General features: G+C 42.1%; 1 protein-coding gene across 3 annotated transcripts in view; it reads right to left on the reverse strand.

The window, feature by feature from the left end:
• The window catches only part of daam2 (dishevelled associated activator of morphogenesis 2), a 69,658-nt gene that overhangs the window by 23,233 nt on the left and 26,926 nt on the right, over positions 1-19,499 (reverse strand). For all 3 annotated transcript variants that reach the window (XM_029138107.3, XM_029138105.3, XM_029138106.3), the window contains exons 2-5: positions 14,153-14,438; positions 7,964-8,053; positions 3,231-3,305; positions 1,327-1,421 (exon numbers count right to left, since the gene is read on the reverse strand). In XM_029138107.3, coding sequence (XP_028993940.1) covers positions 1,327-1,421; positions 3,231-3,305; positions 7,964-8,053; positions 14,153-14,320 — 428 coding nt within the window. In that variant the 5' untranslated portion in view covers positions 14,321-14,438. The remainder of the gene's footprint in view (positions 1-1,326; positions 1,422-3,230; positions 3,306-7,963; positions 8,054-14,152; positions 14,439-19,499) is intronic.

The raw sequence follows: 19,499 nt of genomic DNA on the forward strand, positions 1-19,499 counted from the left end.
GGGAGGGAGGGAGGGAGGGGCGTCTGAGGGAGCCACACAAAGGCAGGCATGAATCAAAGCTGGACACGGACAACCACCGCCATGTCTCACAACAACCATGCCAAGACAGAGTGTGCACAAAGGTGCATAGAAGTGGCTGGTTAGACGGCCTCCGGACAAATGGGACGAAGCCATTTCTCTGCCCTACTCACTCATTTGTTACAAAAAGACTTGGCAGGACATCAACGCACTGCGCTCCAGCTCTCCCTCAACACTCGTATCCTGTGAAGCACACCTGCGTCTGCTGCACTACTTCAAAACATCTGTATGATAATGAGCTAGCTACAACTCCCTCTGTGAACAGCACAGGTGCAGGTGCAGCACTTAATAGTGCTGGAGGGTACATTAAAAACACTAGGCCACAGAAGTACAAGTAGTGACCAAAGTAATAGAAACTATTAAAACAACTCCATTAAATATGCATAAATATTGTCCTAAAGCTGTATCTGGTAATTAGTCTCTCTTTCCACATGCTGTCAAATTCAGCAAACATTTTTTTCAACGAAGCACACTATTTACAGTGGGACTCTCCAAACTAAATCTTGCCAGAAGTTACAAATGAGGTAGAATTTATAACCTGCCATCATTAAATCACAGACTCCGAAGCCGACCTTATAATTGAATTAGGTTTATGAAAGTTTTAGCAGCCTGTGCTTTCAGCTGGGTTTGTAGAGCAACAATGACTATCTGTTTAAACTGGTTACACTGTTTGATTGACAATATGTCAGATATCTAGTCTAGCTCATCAGTGAATCCTCAGACTATATACCTAACACTGTAATGGGGTGAGTAATGGTTTTGTAAGCTTCTTGTGTGAAACTACAGTAGCTTCTTTCAACCGGCCTAGAGAAGGAAGTTTAAAACATCTCTGTACAGAAAGGAGATTTGAGATATGTGTTTGACATCCTGCCTGGGAGCTCCTGCTTGTGGTGGTCTGAAGACCCAAACAACTGTGGATGCGCATATTTGCACCAGACGCGACCCTGACATTAAGGCTACTTGTTGTCACTCTACACATGCGATGTGTCGATTTAAAGCTGGCTCATTCAGACCAGGAGCTGCTGATGAGGACATTGGGCAGTTTTGTATTAGAATGTCCTTGAATTTGCAGTGTTGAGTGAGGCCTAATAGGTCCCATTGCCATGAAAGAAGACAGACGTTGTGGAAAGTGAATCTTTCCACAAGGGTTACATTATTAACTGGGTTGTTTATATTTAAATATCTCACTGTCAATTAGAGAGAACCATGAGAAAAGAAATTGCTCTGTATTGTAGAAGACACACTCACCTCATTGGCTGAGTTCGAAGTGCTGTCTTCAAATCCTCTACTACCTTGTTCCTCATTTCCATTTCCTCCTCATCAAAGGCAAACAGTGTCTGCATCTGCATAGAAGGTGAGAAATGCACAGTGGTGCCATTACAAATAACTGGAAAGACAAGCCTCCAAACATTCGCTTCAAGTTAGGTGTCATCAGACGCGTTCTGGCAGAAATTCTGAACCCGTCACTTCTAATTAGGAGCATTTCATTGTTCCCACTTCATCAAAAACATTATGCTAATTTGAATTTGTCAGAAGTCCTAACAAGCAAACTGGATTGTTGCAATTAGCCCCTGCACCACTTACAATCAGACCCTCATTACTAGGCTAATGTTTCAAGCCTCACAAATCAAACAGATTATGTGTATTTTCCCCTGCAGTGACATTTTTCTTTCAAAGAAACAGTCCGAAGCTATACAACATGCCAAAATAAGTCATGCAGACAATTAGCTCTAATCAGGCTTGCAGAAAATAGGGAAAATCATAAAAAAAGTACTTAAAGCAGCAGTAATGTAATGCATTTCTGCATCACTTAAAGACTTCCCTCAGCAACTTCAAAGAGCTGCTGCGCTCCCATTAGCCAGGGCCACAGGGCTTCTGTTTAGCCTTTCCAGGCAGCGCACTGCCAAGTTTGAGCTTCAGCAGTAAGTGGTTCAGGCTCAGAAGTAAGCTAGTCACAGTGGCTGCCCCATTAACTTGCTAGAAAATGTATTTGCTTTAATGCAAAATGATTTGACATTTTGTTTACAATTTGGCCCTTCTTTGAGTAAAACCCAAATCAGGAATGCCTTTAAGTAAAACACATCTAGACTAATTTTGACACATAAAAGCAGGTACTGCTGCACTAAAGGAAGCACGTCTGCAGTAACAATCTGTAATCAATCTAGGCTTGAATGTACAATGATGCTACAGAGCTATGCAGAAGGAGCAGCATTTTAAAAACTAATAGGAGTTGTACTGGTTTTAGAATAAGACTTTTTACTAAATACTGACAATAATAATAATTATAATAATTCTTAGGGGGTTTGAGTTTATCAAACAACCTCTGGGTAATGACATTGTTTTATGAATGAACAGTGAGGTGGACATACAGTAATCTTTCTGGGCGGCAAAGCGAAAATGAGCTCATCCAATAACTCAGCTACTGTTGAAGGGCTCTCCCTGGTGAGTTTGCCTAAAAGCCAAGACATGAAGTCATAGATGTAGAGAGCTCCTCCAACTCTTAAAAACGCTCTTCTGTCAAGATGCTGTCTGGAAAGCTTTGAGAGAATAAGTAGTGTGGGCGCAAAAGAATGATTCAGGGAAGGGTGGACAGTGGTTGGAGTTGAGGTGAATGAGAGAGACGTTCTAAAGTGGCCTGAAGGGGAAAAACATGAAGGCAGAGTGAAAAAACCTATTAGTCAGCAATTTTAGAACACAGTTTATTCAGCTTCTTATAGTGTGAATAGCCTATTTCTGAGCCCTGACAAAACAAGTCCTATCCCTTACAAATCTAAAACTTACACTAGACTGTAAACAGACCCACATAATATTTTATGTACAGAGTGTGTGGTTTTTCGAGTGTGTCTTTAATAAGATAACCAAAATAAAAAAGTTAAATAAAAATGATTTCTAAGCCCAGGTGGCCTCCTGGACAATGTTCAGTAGCTCATTGAGGCCGATGGAAACAAGAATTTACCTACAGCAGTGCAATATCCAAAAGTCCATTACTAATCTAAAAAGGCTCTTTATGAAGAAGCATAAAGAGCAAAAGCAACTTTAGACTTGTGTCTAAAGGAGCAGAGCCTGTAGGACTGTGAGTGCAATGTTCTTCAAGGGTACAAATAAAACCAGAGTGGACAGTCATGTGAGAAGAGAGGAAGCGACAGACTTACAGCAGCCATGGAGTTGATGCGGTCGATGTAGTAGTCAGGCCAGCTGGTCGCCAGCTTGTTGGGGTCCTCCTGCTCCTGTGCATAAACACACAGACGCGCTGAATCAGACACATACAGTATGTAGAGTACAGCACCGGTAGAGTCCCATTATCAGTGTTAAGCACGGCATGCCATGGTGACCCAGATGAGACTGTAAGAATGGCATGAGATGGAGAACTCTGGATCGAGTCACTACATCAGCAGATGATTGGTATTCAATTCTGAATAAGCCCTTTCCTTTTTATATTATTTCACATTCCTACATTCATCATCTGTCTTTCTAACCTAGCTCTTTACTTAAGGATCTAAGACTAAATGGATCAGGCAGCCTAGTCTCTAATAACTGGGTCATCACGTCTCATCTCTACTCGCTAGTCTGAACTTTTATTGCATAGAGAAGCAGAAGAACTGCCTCCAGGAGCAAAGTGCACTCTGCAATAGTTTGCAAATAGCTCAGCCTGAGATCAATTTGTCCTGGCCATTTCAAGGAAGCACAATACCACAAGCAGCCAAGGCACAGGGGAATACGGAGAGTGTGCTCCTTGTCCACATCTGGTCTTGTTTAGCCCAGGCTATAGAGCGTTGCTGTGGTTCTTGTTCCCGTATGCATGCCAATGACAGCTGGAAGGATAGGAGTTAAAGCACCGGCAACAAAACCTGCTAGAAATGCATCTAAATGTCAAAATCTTGACCGTTGTATGATAGAAAACTTCCCTTTACTAAATAGTTTTAGTAAATAGAAAACGGTTTACTGTAATAGGACAGATCAAGGAAGACTATTTACTCCAGACTCAGAGCTTGTAATTTCTGGTAACATACTGTCCTCCGTCATGGCCAAAGCCTGCACCTACTGCATCCTACTGTACCACAGCTGGTCTGTGACAATCTCATCAAGTCCAACATTTATGATGCATCATGAAAAGTCCATGCTGTCAGAGCATTAGGGCAGGTTATTGATCACTGATCATACTTTGATGATCAAAGGAGCAATAGGATGTATAATAGATACAGAGACATTTTTTATTAAAAATTATGTGGATTTGACAGCAAAGGAAGGACTCAGAAAGAGGTCATCAGTTTCTACAGCGTTTCTATGTGATGATGTATTGAATTTGGATTTTAAACCTTTCTTTTCTGAAAGTGTTTTACACAGCCAAATTTAAATGGTCAACCTGGACTGTTAATTCCCCAAACGTCAAAACCCTTCATCACCATGAGCCCCAGGCAGCGCAGTTTGCAGTAACAGGTCATATACACATACAGTAGGTACAGTATGTGTAGCTCGGTCAGGTTGGTACACGGCTAGTTTCCATCAAAAACAATAGAAGTCACAACAAACTGCAGCGCTCACACACCCGGGAGCTAGTGCCAGACAAATCCTGACGCTGAGATTAACTTAAGTGCTGCTCTCTGGTCATTGAGCCGAAGTACAGTACAGCCACCGGCACACCCTCAACATGTTGAGTCCAATGCAGCATTTACTTTGGCAGTTTCATGAGGCTGAGCGCTACAATTATAATCTCGTTTTGCACAAATGACAAATGATCGCCATGTGAGATGTATTTAGGGGTAGTCGTCATATCAGGTTGCACACTTCCAGAATATTTGCCCTTTTAATAGAATTTGAAGTGAACGTGTTGCTTGTCTGATGGAGCAGTTCCTGGACCTAATCACACTTGAAGATTGATATAAGTTCACGATAAGAAACCAGACTGCAAAGATTAGAGCCTGTTACAGATGGAAAGTGAAAAGCAATCGCTTTGAAAGCAAATGGTGAGTCTGGTTTGCATGCACTGCAACAAAAACACACTGCATGCTCCTCCACTGACAGTTTGCTGGGCAAAAAAAATTGCTGTCACTGAGTGACAATTTAGGGTCAAACCTACACTACATAGTACAGTGTTTTTAGTGACATTAAGTATGATTTACTATGCCGGCTGCAGCACAGGGGAATCCCTGACGGTTTGTCAGATATGTTTCCGTGAGGTGTTACAAACATCTGTTGAAGGACAGGTATATTGCCTGAGTAAAGACCCAAATACCTGAATACATTCAGAGGTCAGGAGTTTTTGGTGGGTAATTTCATTTGCAGAGGCAACATCAGTGTACTTCATCTGACCTACAGTATGCCACAAAGGGTCAAATATCAGCATGATCTGTGCAACAAAGAGGACAATCCACTCCACTCTTAGGGCTTTGGCAGAGAACTTAGTCCAGCGCCTCCATCTGGTGCCGTACAATTGATGTGTGAATGTATGCAGTGGTTCTCATTGTACACTAAGTTGTTTCCATGAGATATGCAGTTTCTCTGGAAATTAAAGCACTAATCGGGGTTCTCACACTTGGTTCCCATGTGTTCAAAGGCGCCCTGGGGGGACCCTGGCTGTCCAAAACCCATGACACCACTGGCAAGTAGCACAACACTAAATAAAATACACACGTACAAAGACTATTCAGTCACCAACAACACAGCACAATAAAAAAATGCAGAACTAGCAGAAAAAAACAAGTGTGTTGCAGAACCGCTTAGATTCCAACATTTCCTCTACTCCAGCTTTGAATCTTTACAGTGGGGGAGACTGACATTCCTAAGAGCCAGTCTCTCTGCAGGGAATGTTTATCTGTAGGAGCCAGAATTAAAAAGAAATACAGACAGGCAGCAAATGGACACAATATTGGATTGTGGAAGCCAAGTTTTAGCAGCCTGGTGTAACATTAGTTTCAGTGACGGGTGAAGTACACGGCTATAAAAACACAAACACACTCCTACTACCTCTGACGGTAGCTGAATGTCAATGAGAATGCTGCTTCAATAATTATTATTAAAAATACATTTCGTCATTCGACAGACACAAGGATCCAATGTGATCTACTAGTGAGCCAAAAAAGCAAGAAGCTTCTAACTGAAATGTCAAATATAGTAGCTGCTTTGAGTGCTTCCATTGGCTGAAGAATAAGGATCATATTCCTCAGCCAACGGAGAAGCATTTTGTTGTCCAGATTATGTGAAAATATCAAAACCTTCCAAAGCACATTTGTGGTTTTTGCTGGATGGAGCGAGGCAAAGACAACATAGGTGTAGCACCAATGTGTCGATTCGTTTACTTTGCAGGTGAGCAAAGTTTATTTAATGCCTCCTTTTGTCGCGCACTCTGGTTCCACCCAAGTGTTGTTCAACCACAACCATTGGCCATGGATGGCTGGAGGAAACAAGAGGAGCAGTGTTTGCTGCAGACGGTAAAGGATGAGGAAGGTTCTGCTGTCCTCTGGTCCCCACTGAAATCACTGTCACGCTGTAGTTCGTAGAAACACACAATGACTGTGTAAAGCCAATGTGTGCGTGGTAATGTGTGAACGTGCCTACATGTATGGTTGCTGGTACACCTCAGAGTGATCCAGTCTTCCCACCTGCATACTGTATTTATGGACAGACATGTGGATTATTATCAGATCAGATAATAAAAGCCGGTTGTTCTCCATTACACCGCCTCCATCCATGAATGAGGGGTTTGTTTGGTTTTTCCTCCGGCTTTCCGTTCTGGACTGTTACTCCGGTTTTGCTCTCCATTTCCTGGCCTGGACAAACGGCTGATTTTCTTTTTTTTTTTTAACCTTAGTCTCACAGGAAATTATTCCTGACTGGGAGAAAAAAAAGGGGGAATGACAACCTAACATCCTACCTCTGAAGCCAGCTTAGGCGTGCACAGCAAATCATTTCAGGTCCAATTCACCCAGGTCAGTGCCAAAATGTTGTTTCCACTTCCTCTTAGTACCATTCAAAGCATCCTCATACAAATCTGTGGTTGCTTCGGTGAGATATTCAACACTGAACTTGTGCCTTTTATGTGGGTTATTTGCAAATACACATTCTGCCAACAATCTAATCCCCTACTACACAGTGTATAAAAGGGCATAGCACCATGTCCTCTGATTGACTGTATTTCAAGAAAGATTATATCTTCCTCCTGTGTTTTGCTAATGATATAACATTTCATTGTACATTGTTGTGGTAATCCAGCTTCCACTCGCCTCGACATCCCTCTAAACACAACTACAATTTAGTTTGTCTACTATTTCCTAGTAAGTCAATACTGGCTTTTACAGTGGCTAAACGTTTAGACATGCACACAACACAAGACAATGTGTTTACTAAAAAAATACAAGATTCCAGAGCATACAGTATCACATGTCGCCAAGGTGAGCCTGCAAGAACAGGGACCACCTGTCCTACATGCAACACCACACCCTCAGCCACAAAAACAGATTAGCAGAGACACTGACTATTTACTCAATTTGCCATGGGTGATGAGGCAGCTGCATTCAAGTACTTTATCATTTCCTGGTGGATATTTGTCCACAAAGTCAGAGCACAGTTGTTGTGGAGAGAGAAACACCGAACACTGAAGTGTATGAAGAGAACAGGAGATGTTTTGGCGAAGGGAATGGGATGAAACAAAGGGCTCAGAGGGTTCTCTTATTCCCAAGATATGTTGACACTTATTGTATAGCTCAAGGAATTACCCTGCTCCAGTGTGAGAAACCATTGCCCATGATTTGGGGTAGAGGACAATGTGTGCATATACTGGAGTTGGAAAAAGGAGGCCACTGTGAGCTGATGCTGTGGAGCTGCTATGAAGCTATGAACTGAGGGCCAGCAACATTTTGGAACTCGTGGACAGTAAAAGCCAACTCACCTTCTTCTTACTGCAGTAGATCTGCCATTTCTTCTCATCAGGCAGAGCGAACATGGCCTCCCTGTTCTTATCTGTGAGGTCCAGCTCATCCTGCAAGGGAGAACAAGTTTGTTTTATCAGTACAGCATTCCTTTTGCAGCATGTTCAATTTGCACAACAAACATACACAACAGTCAAGCAGCGTTGTCAGTAATGACTCAGAGACGGAAATATAATCAGCCCATCCCTCAAGGACACAATCCTACAATCTCTGTGGTTTTGCTATCCCTCTAACAATACAGAGCTAAACATTTAGGCAATGAGGAGTCACGTTTACTCAGTGCCATGTAATTGTCCAACATTCCTTCGGTCTAAATGAGAAGTATTTTCCACTGCCTGCTGGGGAGTGTTTTAATATTCACCCCGCTGCTCTGCTCAATTCTTCCGCTGGGTACAAAGAGCCTCCTGTACCTTTTGAAATGCATATGAGCCCAGGAAATAAGTCTCTGTGAGCTCAAGAGGAAAAGAGACACATAGTAAAAGCGAAGGAGAAAAATAAAGACTAAAGAAGAGAGCGAAAAACAAGGCAATGTGGTTCTGGAAATGGATAGCGCGCACGCAAACGCACACGCACACGCACACACAATAAAGCCTTTAACCTTTGATCAAAACATTTTTCATGTCTTCACTCGCATAATACAGAACCTACATCACCTGCTACAATACAATAAACCAATGAATGCTGCTATTATTCACAACCCTAGACAATGACAGGAGTTTTCAAGCTACCACCATGTTGGAGCAGCCGACTCTGGCGCTCTAAAAAAAAAAAAAAAAGAGGGCCAAAAGCCAGCTGTACTGTGAGCTGTCACCTCCTTGTTGGGTCAAAGCCCCAACCCAAACCAAGAGTAAATGAGGAAACAGGCTATGTGAGATTCAGACTACTAGATGTCAACTAAATGGGAGTTTCCTATTCTGGTACCGTGAAAGGCTCTAAATTAAAGGATTATATTCATTATTATTTGGAGGTGAATTATGTAAAAGCCCCATCAAATTTAGTGTCGTTTTACTAGGTCCAGAGGAAAGACAGAAAGTTGAGGACGAGGACAGTTGTGGGTGGAGTAATGTTTGTCATTTCAGCCAAAGGACTTTTCCGTATAACTCTCTCCACCTTCCAAAACAAAACCGAGCCACTTTCCACTGCTGTCTAAAACCTTCACTTGACGTGCCCCAGCCGTTCAGTGCCAGCATGCTCCAGTTGGGATTTCATATAAACCAAAGTTAATATTGTTACACCTGTGGAAGAAACACGTACGCAAGGATCATGAACTCATTTCATAACTCATTCAAAACTGAATAAACGCACGTGAATAAAATTAGGGGATTGTTGAAGAATTTTCCGATCATGTCTGCTACAAATTCCTTGTTATGAGATCCAGTTGGCTTGATAAATGTATTCATTATTGGTCATTATTCATTAATTAAACAGATCACGATTGCACTCTTAACAAGTTGAGCTTCAAATATCAAACTGTATATAGGAGCTTATCCACACATTAGGTAGTTCTAGCATGGCAGTCCTCCTGAGGCTGATTTTGCTTCCTAGAAGCTAAAATATTAAATAATCCTAATGTTATTAAAACAATAAATGTAAATAAAAAAATCAAAACATATTTACCATTTAAAATGTGAGGGGGGTCTATCAATACATTAATTCCATCAATACAATGACGCATTCAGGTTCTAGTCTAGTCATTTATGTTTGGAAAAGGTCATTCTGTAGCTCAAAATTATGCACTTTAAATATAATCTAAAAAATATGGGTTACTGTAACCCTAATGGAACATAAGGGTTAGGGTTATCTGCAGAGTAAAGGATTCTAAAGGTGAGGAAGTGGTTTCTACAGTATTCCAGTACAGCCAGTATGTGGGTGTGGCAATTCATTTACAGTAAGTGGATGGCATGAGAGAGGAAATGCTTCTTTGACAACTAATTGAGAATGTCTAACTCACCACCTATTTGGCAAATAAGCATGGTCCAGCATCCACATGCTTTAACATGTTAAAGGGCACTTACAGAGCAACTACAGTAAAAATGTCTTCAGCTCATGTGAAATCAGTGCTGACCATAAGCGTCTGTCTGGCACAGCAGGGCCACACACATGCTGAACCTACACTTTATACTGTACATCCTGCAGCAGTTTCTGGGAGAGACAGGAAGAGAGCAGAGGAGAGATAGGCAAGATGGCAGGAAGTCATATGAGGCCTCCAGAGGACCCACAGGAAGCTGTAGCTGCCAATGGTGACCCAAGATTCAGTGACTGTCTGACAGCGTGTGTTTGCGTGAGTTTCTTTGGTTGCACAGACAAATGTTCTGTCATAATAAGGTTTTGGGCTAAAAGGTAAAGGGAGTCAGCTTTAGGGACGAGGTTGGATTGAGCCTTTATTTTTTCGCGCTATGGAATGCATGATGTCAATGAGTTTCCTGGCAAGTATTCAGACGAGTCAAACTGAGCCGTTAATTGAGCAGAGCTGGAACTATGTTGTGTTTTAATATTGAAGTGAGGACATTTAAGAGTGAAAACCTACTTTCAGAGCCAAGGTTAGAATCAGTTTAGGGCTTGAGTTAGCCTTACAGTAGGTGTTTAGCTGATATGATGGGGGCTAGATCAAGATTTCCTGTGGAGTCAGGCCGAGCCGAGCACCAGGTGAGTCATAGCATCTTCACTCCAATAAGTCAGCAGTGCCTCAATCAAAGACTTAAACACCTACAGCAGATGGCTTTACAGCAGAGCATTAACTAAATGGAGGATGGGAGGAAAACAAAAAGGAAAGACGGCACATCCCAGGACATACGCTGTGGAGGAAACTTGCTCTCAGTGGCCCAGAGGGCGGAGAACATTTTCCTCTTGTTATGCAACACATTTTTGATTCCTATTTGTCACAAAGGTCACAATGGAAGGAACATTAAGAGAAGATTTATGTTTCAAACACAGGAACAGCAGTCCTCACTGCTTCAAATAATGATCCAAACTGACATGTCTGGACAACTGAAAATACCCAGAGTTGTTGAATTAAAAGAAAAACACAAAGAACGAACGAGGCCTTCACATACAGACACAAACAAAGAATAAGGATGGAGGGAACACGCACTAATCGGATGTCTTCCAATACTGAACTTGCCAGATGTTCGCCTAGTGAAACTGATTGAGCTGCACCTACAATATTATCCTCTCATCTCATCTAATAACAAATGACTGCAGACAGGGTCTTCTCTGTACTAAAAGCAAAGAGATAATGTCATACAGACGCACTCACAGCACATTTACATTTACAATTCACACTCTGGCACGAGCAGTGTTCCTGGCTTTGGGCAAATGTGCTGACCACATGCCAGCCTTTTCACAGAAACACTGTGCTCACTGGTATCAGATGAAAGTTGACAATGAGCGAGGTTGTTAGGGGAAAACCACATACACATGCCTGGGTTTATTAAAGTGCCACCTGTGAAAAATATACCCTAGTGATTAAGGACTGAATAATGACCGAATGACTGAGAAGTGAAACCAAATTCACATCCAACAATCAAATGTTACCGGCAGGGAACCGCTTTGATAAACACAAAAAAACCTGTCGTCATTCCTGAAGCACCGCCAAAGTTCAAACAGGGCCAATACATGGTCGAATATGTGCACAGCCACCAAACGCTCGTAAAGAGTCTAAAAATGCACACTGCGGAATTTCCTGATAACAAACGGGCTTTGTTATTGGATCAAAGCAGCTGAAAAAATGTGTAGTTTGATTGGTCAAATCTATTGGAACCTCTGATGTGGTGTTTGTTTACTGGGCTTAAAATCAGTGACAAATGCTTCCAGGTTCATTTCTGAGGGTTCATCAAGGTCACCATCATCCGCAGACGGCTTTCATATAGGCACTTTCAGACTTCTTCCTCTAGGATGACGCCTAATAGAGTTTCTGCAGGTTAGTCAATGAGGGATCCCTTTATTCTGTTGAATCCATCAAGGGAATTTACAATATTATTCTGTAAGTTACTATGCAAGTTGTTAAGGTATATGTTGCTAAAAGGTTCCAAGGTCGCCGCTGTTAAAGTATGTTGCACAGCTATGTTTTAGCTTGTGAAGGGAGCTGGAATGTATTGATCATTTTATTCTAGTATTTTTGGCGTCACCTCAGATCGACTGTTCTTACTGTAAGCACATTGTGTCCAAATGTACATAATCTTGACAGTATAAATAGAGCCTGCATAATATTGCCATAGTATTTTGAAGACCTTTCTTCCACAAACCGTGTAAGTTGACTGTGCACACTCTAGACACAGACCCTATTCTAGATATGAAGACACGTGGAGGTGGTTTACGTCATTTGGCCCAGATCTGTCGCTCCCACACCACATGCTCCATCGAGTCTCATTCTCCTCCTCCTCAGGAAAAGGCTTTCATAATAATCCCACTCACTTGTTTCCATGGAAACACACTATGTTGTGCTATCCTATTTTTCTTTATTTACTCCCCTGTAGCACAGCTCCCTGCCACCCTACAGCACCTCTCCGCTTGCATTACAAGCACTGTGTCCAGACTGAGTGACATCTTGAGGTCTGCTCGTACAGAATTTGGATTACTAGTCGAATGTGTCAGCTTGCCGGCTCTAGGATCAGTAAAACAGATGTGAAGGACCAATGGCTCGACCAGATGACCATTATTAGGTAGAAGCAGTTTGTGCACTGGCCGTCCAATCAAAGCAGGCATCAATCAAAATGTCACGAGGTGACTGATCCGCTCCTTTTGAAACTTTCTAGGATGGCCAGTAAAGCAAGTCAGTATAAGCAAAAGCCCAAAAGACAAAACATCAATGTTTGTGAACACCATCATCAGAGACAGCTGTCTAACAGCCGTCTTGGGAATAATCTCTCTGCATCATGTGGAAGGGCTCAGATCCAATTAGACAATGCCAAATTCTCTCTCTCCAAGTCAAAGAACCTCTTGACTTGCAGTAAAGCTGCAAGTCAAGAGGTTCCGAAATCTGTCAGTGTCAGTTTCACCATAAACTCAAATATTTATTCCAAAATAAGCTGTACAGTAGGTCACTCAGTTCTTTCAACCATGAGGACTACCAGGATTTGGCTTTGAACTCCCACATGACCTGCAGGATTTATTGTTATCCCAGCCATACAGGTCAATGTTTGCTTTTGTGAAACCGACAGAAACCTGATTAACGTAAGCGAGGCCCCAAACACATTGGCCTTGGCGTGTGTCAAACCGCAACTCGCTGCTTAATACACAGCTGAAGTTTTGGGGTACTGATTAGGGCAATTAAAATCTTGATTGCTACAAACCCAGCTTTTAATATTCTCTATAATAAAAGCCATAACTAGAGGAGCTACTGATCTTTAATGGTTTGTGCATTAGCAAGGATTATAAAAAAAGAGGCCCAGGATTAAATAAGGTCAACTGGCTAGTAAATGAGAAGAATCCCAACTGGGAAAACATCTGCCTCGATAACAGTGGATCATTTCCTACCACAAATGGAATGTCACTTAATCTCCTGAATGGATTTTGACAGTTGGAGTGGTATATCCTGCAGGTGGTGATGTTTTAGTATTCCCCAAGACTCAATAGCACCAGAAGCAGTCCTGCAGCAAAACTGCAAATTACATTAATGCATAATGGATGCACACATTAAAAAAAAAAAAGATATGGGGAGGCTGAAGAATAATGACAGAGGCGCTAAAATGAATAGAGACATGACCAAAGCAGATCAAGAGACAGAAAAGCTCTGTTCTAAACCAGAACCAGCTGGAATCTGCAACAGACGTCGCCTCCACCCTGACAGCTGTGGCCCGATGCCTCCTTACAGCAAGGAGAATACTAGGGAAAATGCCTATGGCAGCTTGGCACAGGCTGATCCCGCTAACAGGAGCGACCTGTGCTTGAGGCATCAAACTTTACATACAGTATTTTAAATGTTTCCACTTCATCTGGCAATTGACTCCACTAATTTTGGTAACTATTTACACAAAAGCAAAATTACTTCACATTCAGGTTGAACTTAATCAAACCAAAGACAGTTATTTACTTTTGCCAAGTGAATGAATGTGCTGCTATTGAACAAGTTGCAATTTTCCAGACATTACATCCAGTAGGTGAATCATCAATTGATGGCAATGTAACTCTCTCTCGCTTGGTTTACTCACCACTAGTTCAGAGAAGCGTGCGTGCAGCTCCTCGGCGGGCGGCATGGGAGCACTGAACTCCAGCAGCTGCAGAGGCATGCTGTCCTTTAAGTTGATCTCCAGTGGCTCGCTGCTACCGAAGCAGCACAAGAAGCCCAGACCTGCTCGTGTCCTCTTCCTGGGGGGCATGGTGATGGAGGCGATACAGGTGTTTAGGTGACACTGAACCAGGGAGGTAGAGGGAGAGTCCAAGGGACAGGGAAGGGGAGTAGAGAGGAGAACCAGGCTGCTATCTAGGAGGCATGATCTGAAAGAGGAACAAAAATGATAGTAAGGCCTAATGAAGATATAACCAGTATACAATAAATATTTTAACAACTTCTGCCAGCAAGTTAGTAAACTGATGATGTACAGTGAAATGGTGTCTGTGCAGTGTGTGTCCCTGTGCATGCTGTATATGGAAACATCTTATCACCCTCAGTCTGTTGAGTGGATGCTGGGTAGAAGTAAATGTGCAGATGAAAGGAGCAGTGCGATGAAGCAAGTATATGAGGTTAATTATTTATATATTGTGTATAATTTAAATGATATATTCTTTATTCTATATTAGGAGAAATATTTGACTCAATACTAATGTTTCAAAATTTGGAGAAGAACCATGTCCAAGAAGCTTCCACCAAAAAAAGACATCAAAGAAAAAGAAAAGTTATGTCCTTATTGATTTTTGTACAGTACAAAACACCATTCATCCATTTTCAATTCTGTTTAATCCTGTACGTGGGGGCGCGGGGGTGCTGGAGCCTATCCCAGCTGGCTTTGGGTGAGAGGCAGGGTACACCCTGGACATGTCGCCAGTCTATCACAGGGCAACACACACAGACAGACAACCATTTACACACACACACACACACACACACACACACACACACACACACACACACACACACACACACACACACACACACACAAACACACACGGGCAATTTAGAGTGACCACTTAACCTAATGCATGTTTTTGGACTGTGGGAGGAAGCCAGAGAGAACCCGGAGAGAACCCACGCGAACCCAGGACCTTCTAGCTGTGAGGCGACAGTGCTACCCACCGCACCATCTAGTACAAAACACCCAAATCTTAAATAAAACTGTGAAAGATTATGTATTCAGTCTCCGCAAAAAGCCAGAAGACTGTTCGACTCCTCGCCGTTGCTGTCTTTCGCTGCACAGTTTTCACAGTCTAAAAATAGCCAGATGATAAACAATTTATGAAATGTGCTGGACTCCTGACAAGAAGGGATGAAAAAATAAAGCAGCACATTTCCATTTTGCTCGAGATCATTATCATCATCAAGAACCAAATCCTGACTTGGACGCATAGACCATATATTAACCATAAAAGAAGGCCATTAATTCAAATTACTCTTTATTATACTGTAACATTTACGTTCTTGTTGTACTTGTTTCATAGTTGATATAGTAGCTGTGGGGTTTATTTGATACTGCTCCAGTATACTGCACCAACGGAATATTTTGTGAAATATTTGCAATACAATCTAAGGGAGTTACTGTATATAGAAAAGTGTAGAATCTGTCCTCTGACAATATAGTGGAAGAGAATTATGGATAAGCTTACAGTTAGAGATGGGTTGGGTCGCTCTGAACCAAATATTTTTTAAGATGCTATAATTTAGATGCTGCGGAACCTCCTCCTTACACTGAGCCCTCCATCCACTTACAGTACATTACTTAATTGTAATATAGTGGCAGTGTCCCCCTTTGTTTTGTTGATACCCCTGCGCCTAAAATCCTTCTTATTGAAACAGACAAGTCTCATTTTTTTGACAACATACAGTACTTTGAATTCCAGTAACCAGACGATACATAAATTCACTGGTACTGCTGACCATCCCCACTTCCAGAGTCTGCTGCTAAAGTCTGCCAATCAAACTACTTCTCCCAAAAGGCATAAACCACCATCAATCTGCCCTATTTGGATTTGGGTATCCAAGTGTTTCCTCTGTACCTTTGTGGAGAGCAGTAAATCCAGAACGTCCCTGCATCACCGGCCTCTAAAACCTAACGACTAATTAGTAACAAACAGGATGATGAGGATGTCCTGCACGGATTCCCAAGTCTCTCATCACCCATGAACAGAAGACAGACAGCCCAGCACATCACATCAGGGTGCGGAGATGATCATCTCATCACTCAACGTGTCAGCAAAAGTAACAGTTAACAGTGTCTCAGCAGAGTAGAAGTAGTAGTTAGGTAATGTTTTGTTGATGCTGTGATGATCATTAAATTATACTGCTGTGTATAGTTTGTGTATTGATGCTGTACAGTAACTCGCGCTGTGACAAATGCAAATGTTCTGCTACCTGTTTTGAAATTGAGAATCACTATGTTAAGGCCGGCACACTCAAGCGTACAAGCCCTCGGCTAATCCACAAGTGGTGAGGGGTTGTTAATAAAGAATTGAATAAAAGAATAAAAGAGTTGTAATGGCCTGACTGTATTGTGTGACCATCACAATGTCAGAGCACTAATCCACAGTGGAGGGCTATGTGATCTACCTATATCTCCATTCCATCTCCCTGAGCCTTCATCCTGCTCTGCAGCTTCTCCTTTCCCTCCTTATCTCAGGTGGGATTTCCAGATTCTTTGCGTACAGAGGCGCAGGGTCATGTAGCGGTGATAGCTAATGTAAAAAATAGAGCCATGTGTGAATCAGAGGGGATCTCCCAATGCACTTGGGTTGAAAAACTAAACATAAAAGTAATCAAAGTATTGGGCACATGTGCAACAGGATTTGACCAGACCAATAAACAAATAAAAGACCAGAAACAAACAGAATAGATGAATTTCCCGGTACAACCAATATAATTATTACCTTGTCTTTCATGCTAATTTAAACCATAAATATTATAGTTGTTATCATATTTGTCACCGACATTTGCTTATACTGTATCAAGGTAATACCCAAATCTATGAATATTACTTAATCAGCATAATTGGTACCTCCTTTCATGGGCCGTAATACTTGCATCTAACCAGATGTGGCGAAGCATTGCCACTGAAGCAAAGATGCATAGGCATAGATGAATGCTCCCTATGGCAAGTCAGTAGGAAGAGACACAGCACAGCAGTCTGAACAGAGAAGCCACTTCACAGAGGAAAATCGTGCAGAAGCTTTCCATACATTTACACTCTGCCTCGTAACATTAACAGTGGCTGCTTTTCTTTGTTTTTATTACCATGTGGAAGTAAAGTACTGTATGTATGAGCTGCTGCCAGATCTTTACGGTGGTGAGTTACTACTGTGCACTGTTGACATCTGGCCGGGCCTTATGGAAAAGAGCCATTCAGGCAAAAACTCCTGTCTAGTGCGTGTACACACACACACACACACACACACACACACACACACACACACACACACACACACACACACACACACACACACACACACACACACACACACACACACACACACACACACACACACACACACACACACCTTTGCTCTCCCTCTCAGTGCCTCTTGTGCAGCCAGTCGTCACTCAACACCAGTTCTTCTGGCCTGCTTCCAACCCAAGCCCCAAAAATACTGGTCAAGGAATCCAGACACACACACACACACACACACACACACACACACACACACACACACACACACACACAGCAATACTTTAGTCTTTAATGTATTTACGTGGATGTATAACGTTATTAGAACGTTTATATAGTCACCACATAAACACAGGCAGAACTAACCTCAGAGTCTCCAGCTTTTGATCTGCCATTCAGTTTGTTTTTTTCTGACTCGCTGTCATCATCTCGTCCCCTGACAGAAACATCTGTCCTTTTTTTTCCACTATCACATTTAATGTTATAGGTATAGCTATAGCTGATTTTAGATATTAGATATTCTTTTGTGAAAATTACTAGAGTTCAGTGAGGAAAAATGTATTTTTATCAACCTATATCCTATAACTTCCTCTCTAAACTTTATCGTATTCCTGAGTAGTTGCACATCCAATACTTAACTAAATACAAGCTCACACACAGACCTCCCTATTTTTCCTGGCTCATCAGTAGGAAACAGATGTATGAACTCACAGGAAAAGGAAGCAATCGCAGAGAGAGTGAAAGTTTAGGAATCTTTATAGGCTTGTGCTAATTAAAGCCAAATGCGTGTTTCAGTATGGGAGATACAGGATAATGTTTGTGGACATTGGTCATTGGGAACTGTTTGTCATGATGAGAAAAGGCAAATTTAGAGTATTCCCATCTTAGCTGCAGACGGTAACCAGTGGCAACAGCCGCATATACGTACGTACATACATGCATGCATACACGCATGCACAAAGCCCAGAAGCAGGAGAGGAGCCTGCTCTACTGATCGGCATTTGAAATTGTCTGGAGAGCAGCTGAGCAGAGCGAGACAGACCGAGAGATGTGAAGGAGGCGAAGGAGGGAGGCAGAACCGAAGGGGAGATACTGCTGCCCCTTTTCATTCAACCCATTACCTCATCCCTGTGTTGGGAAGTAGGTCAGCTGAGGGGGAGGGAGAAGAGGCGACGCAACGGCTGTTGCAGACGAGTGCAGATATACAGTAGAAAGTACATACAGTGGTAGCGGTTCAAAGTGACTAGGGTTTTTACTGCAGTACCGACGCGTCGCCACGGTGCAGCGAGTGTGTCGCTGACTAAAGATTTTTAATCCTGCAGCCGGCTGGAAAAAATCAGGACGCTAGTCTCGTTTTAACCACCAGGTGGCGCAGCGTTGATTAGAAGCCTCCAAAGCACTACAGCGTAACTGAGGTCCGACTGTTCATTTCTACCTGTAACACACATATATTACACCAGACCTATTTTACTGTTAAGTTTTTACTATTAAGTATCTGTTGTGTGCTCAAACGTGGCGAGTGTGAAGGGCAACAACTTGTTGATTGCTTAGTTATTTTCTGTTCACTGCAAAGTTATAATTGTTCTGTGTGGTTTAAAACAGGCAGCGCCACAGCAGCAACACATTCTTGTTTTCATTCTCCTCAGCTTTTTCGTGTCTTTAAATAGAAGGCGTCTCTTAAAAATATGTACACACCCACCGCTCTAACATCCGATACAACACATTGACTTCATATAATACCATGATTATGCGTCGCGGTTTAATTAATATAATTTGAATGCGCATGGCCAAGTAAAGACGTAGAGCGCAGTCCATCTGCGACTACAGCCGCATATTTAGGTTTTAAACTTCCACAACTTGTTAATGAATGTTTTCCAATTGTCGTAGATTTTACGTAAATAACCGTAATAATCATAGGACTTTGTTTTACAGCAGTTGTCGATCGTAATTTTGACAGGACGCCAGA

This window comes from Betta splendens, chromosome 22, assembly GCF_900634795.4.
Source record: "Betta splendens chromosome 22, fBetSpl5.4, whole genome shotgun sequence".
NCBI classification, from domain to species: Eukaryota; Metazoa; Chordata; class Actinopteri; order Anabantiformes; family Osphronemidae; genus Betta; species Betta splendens.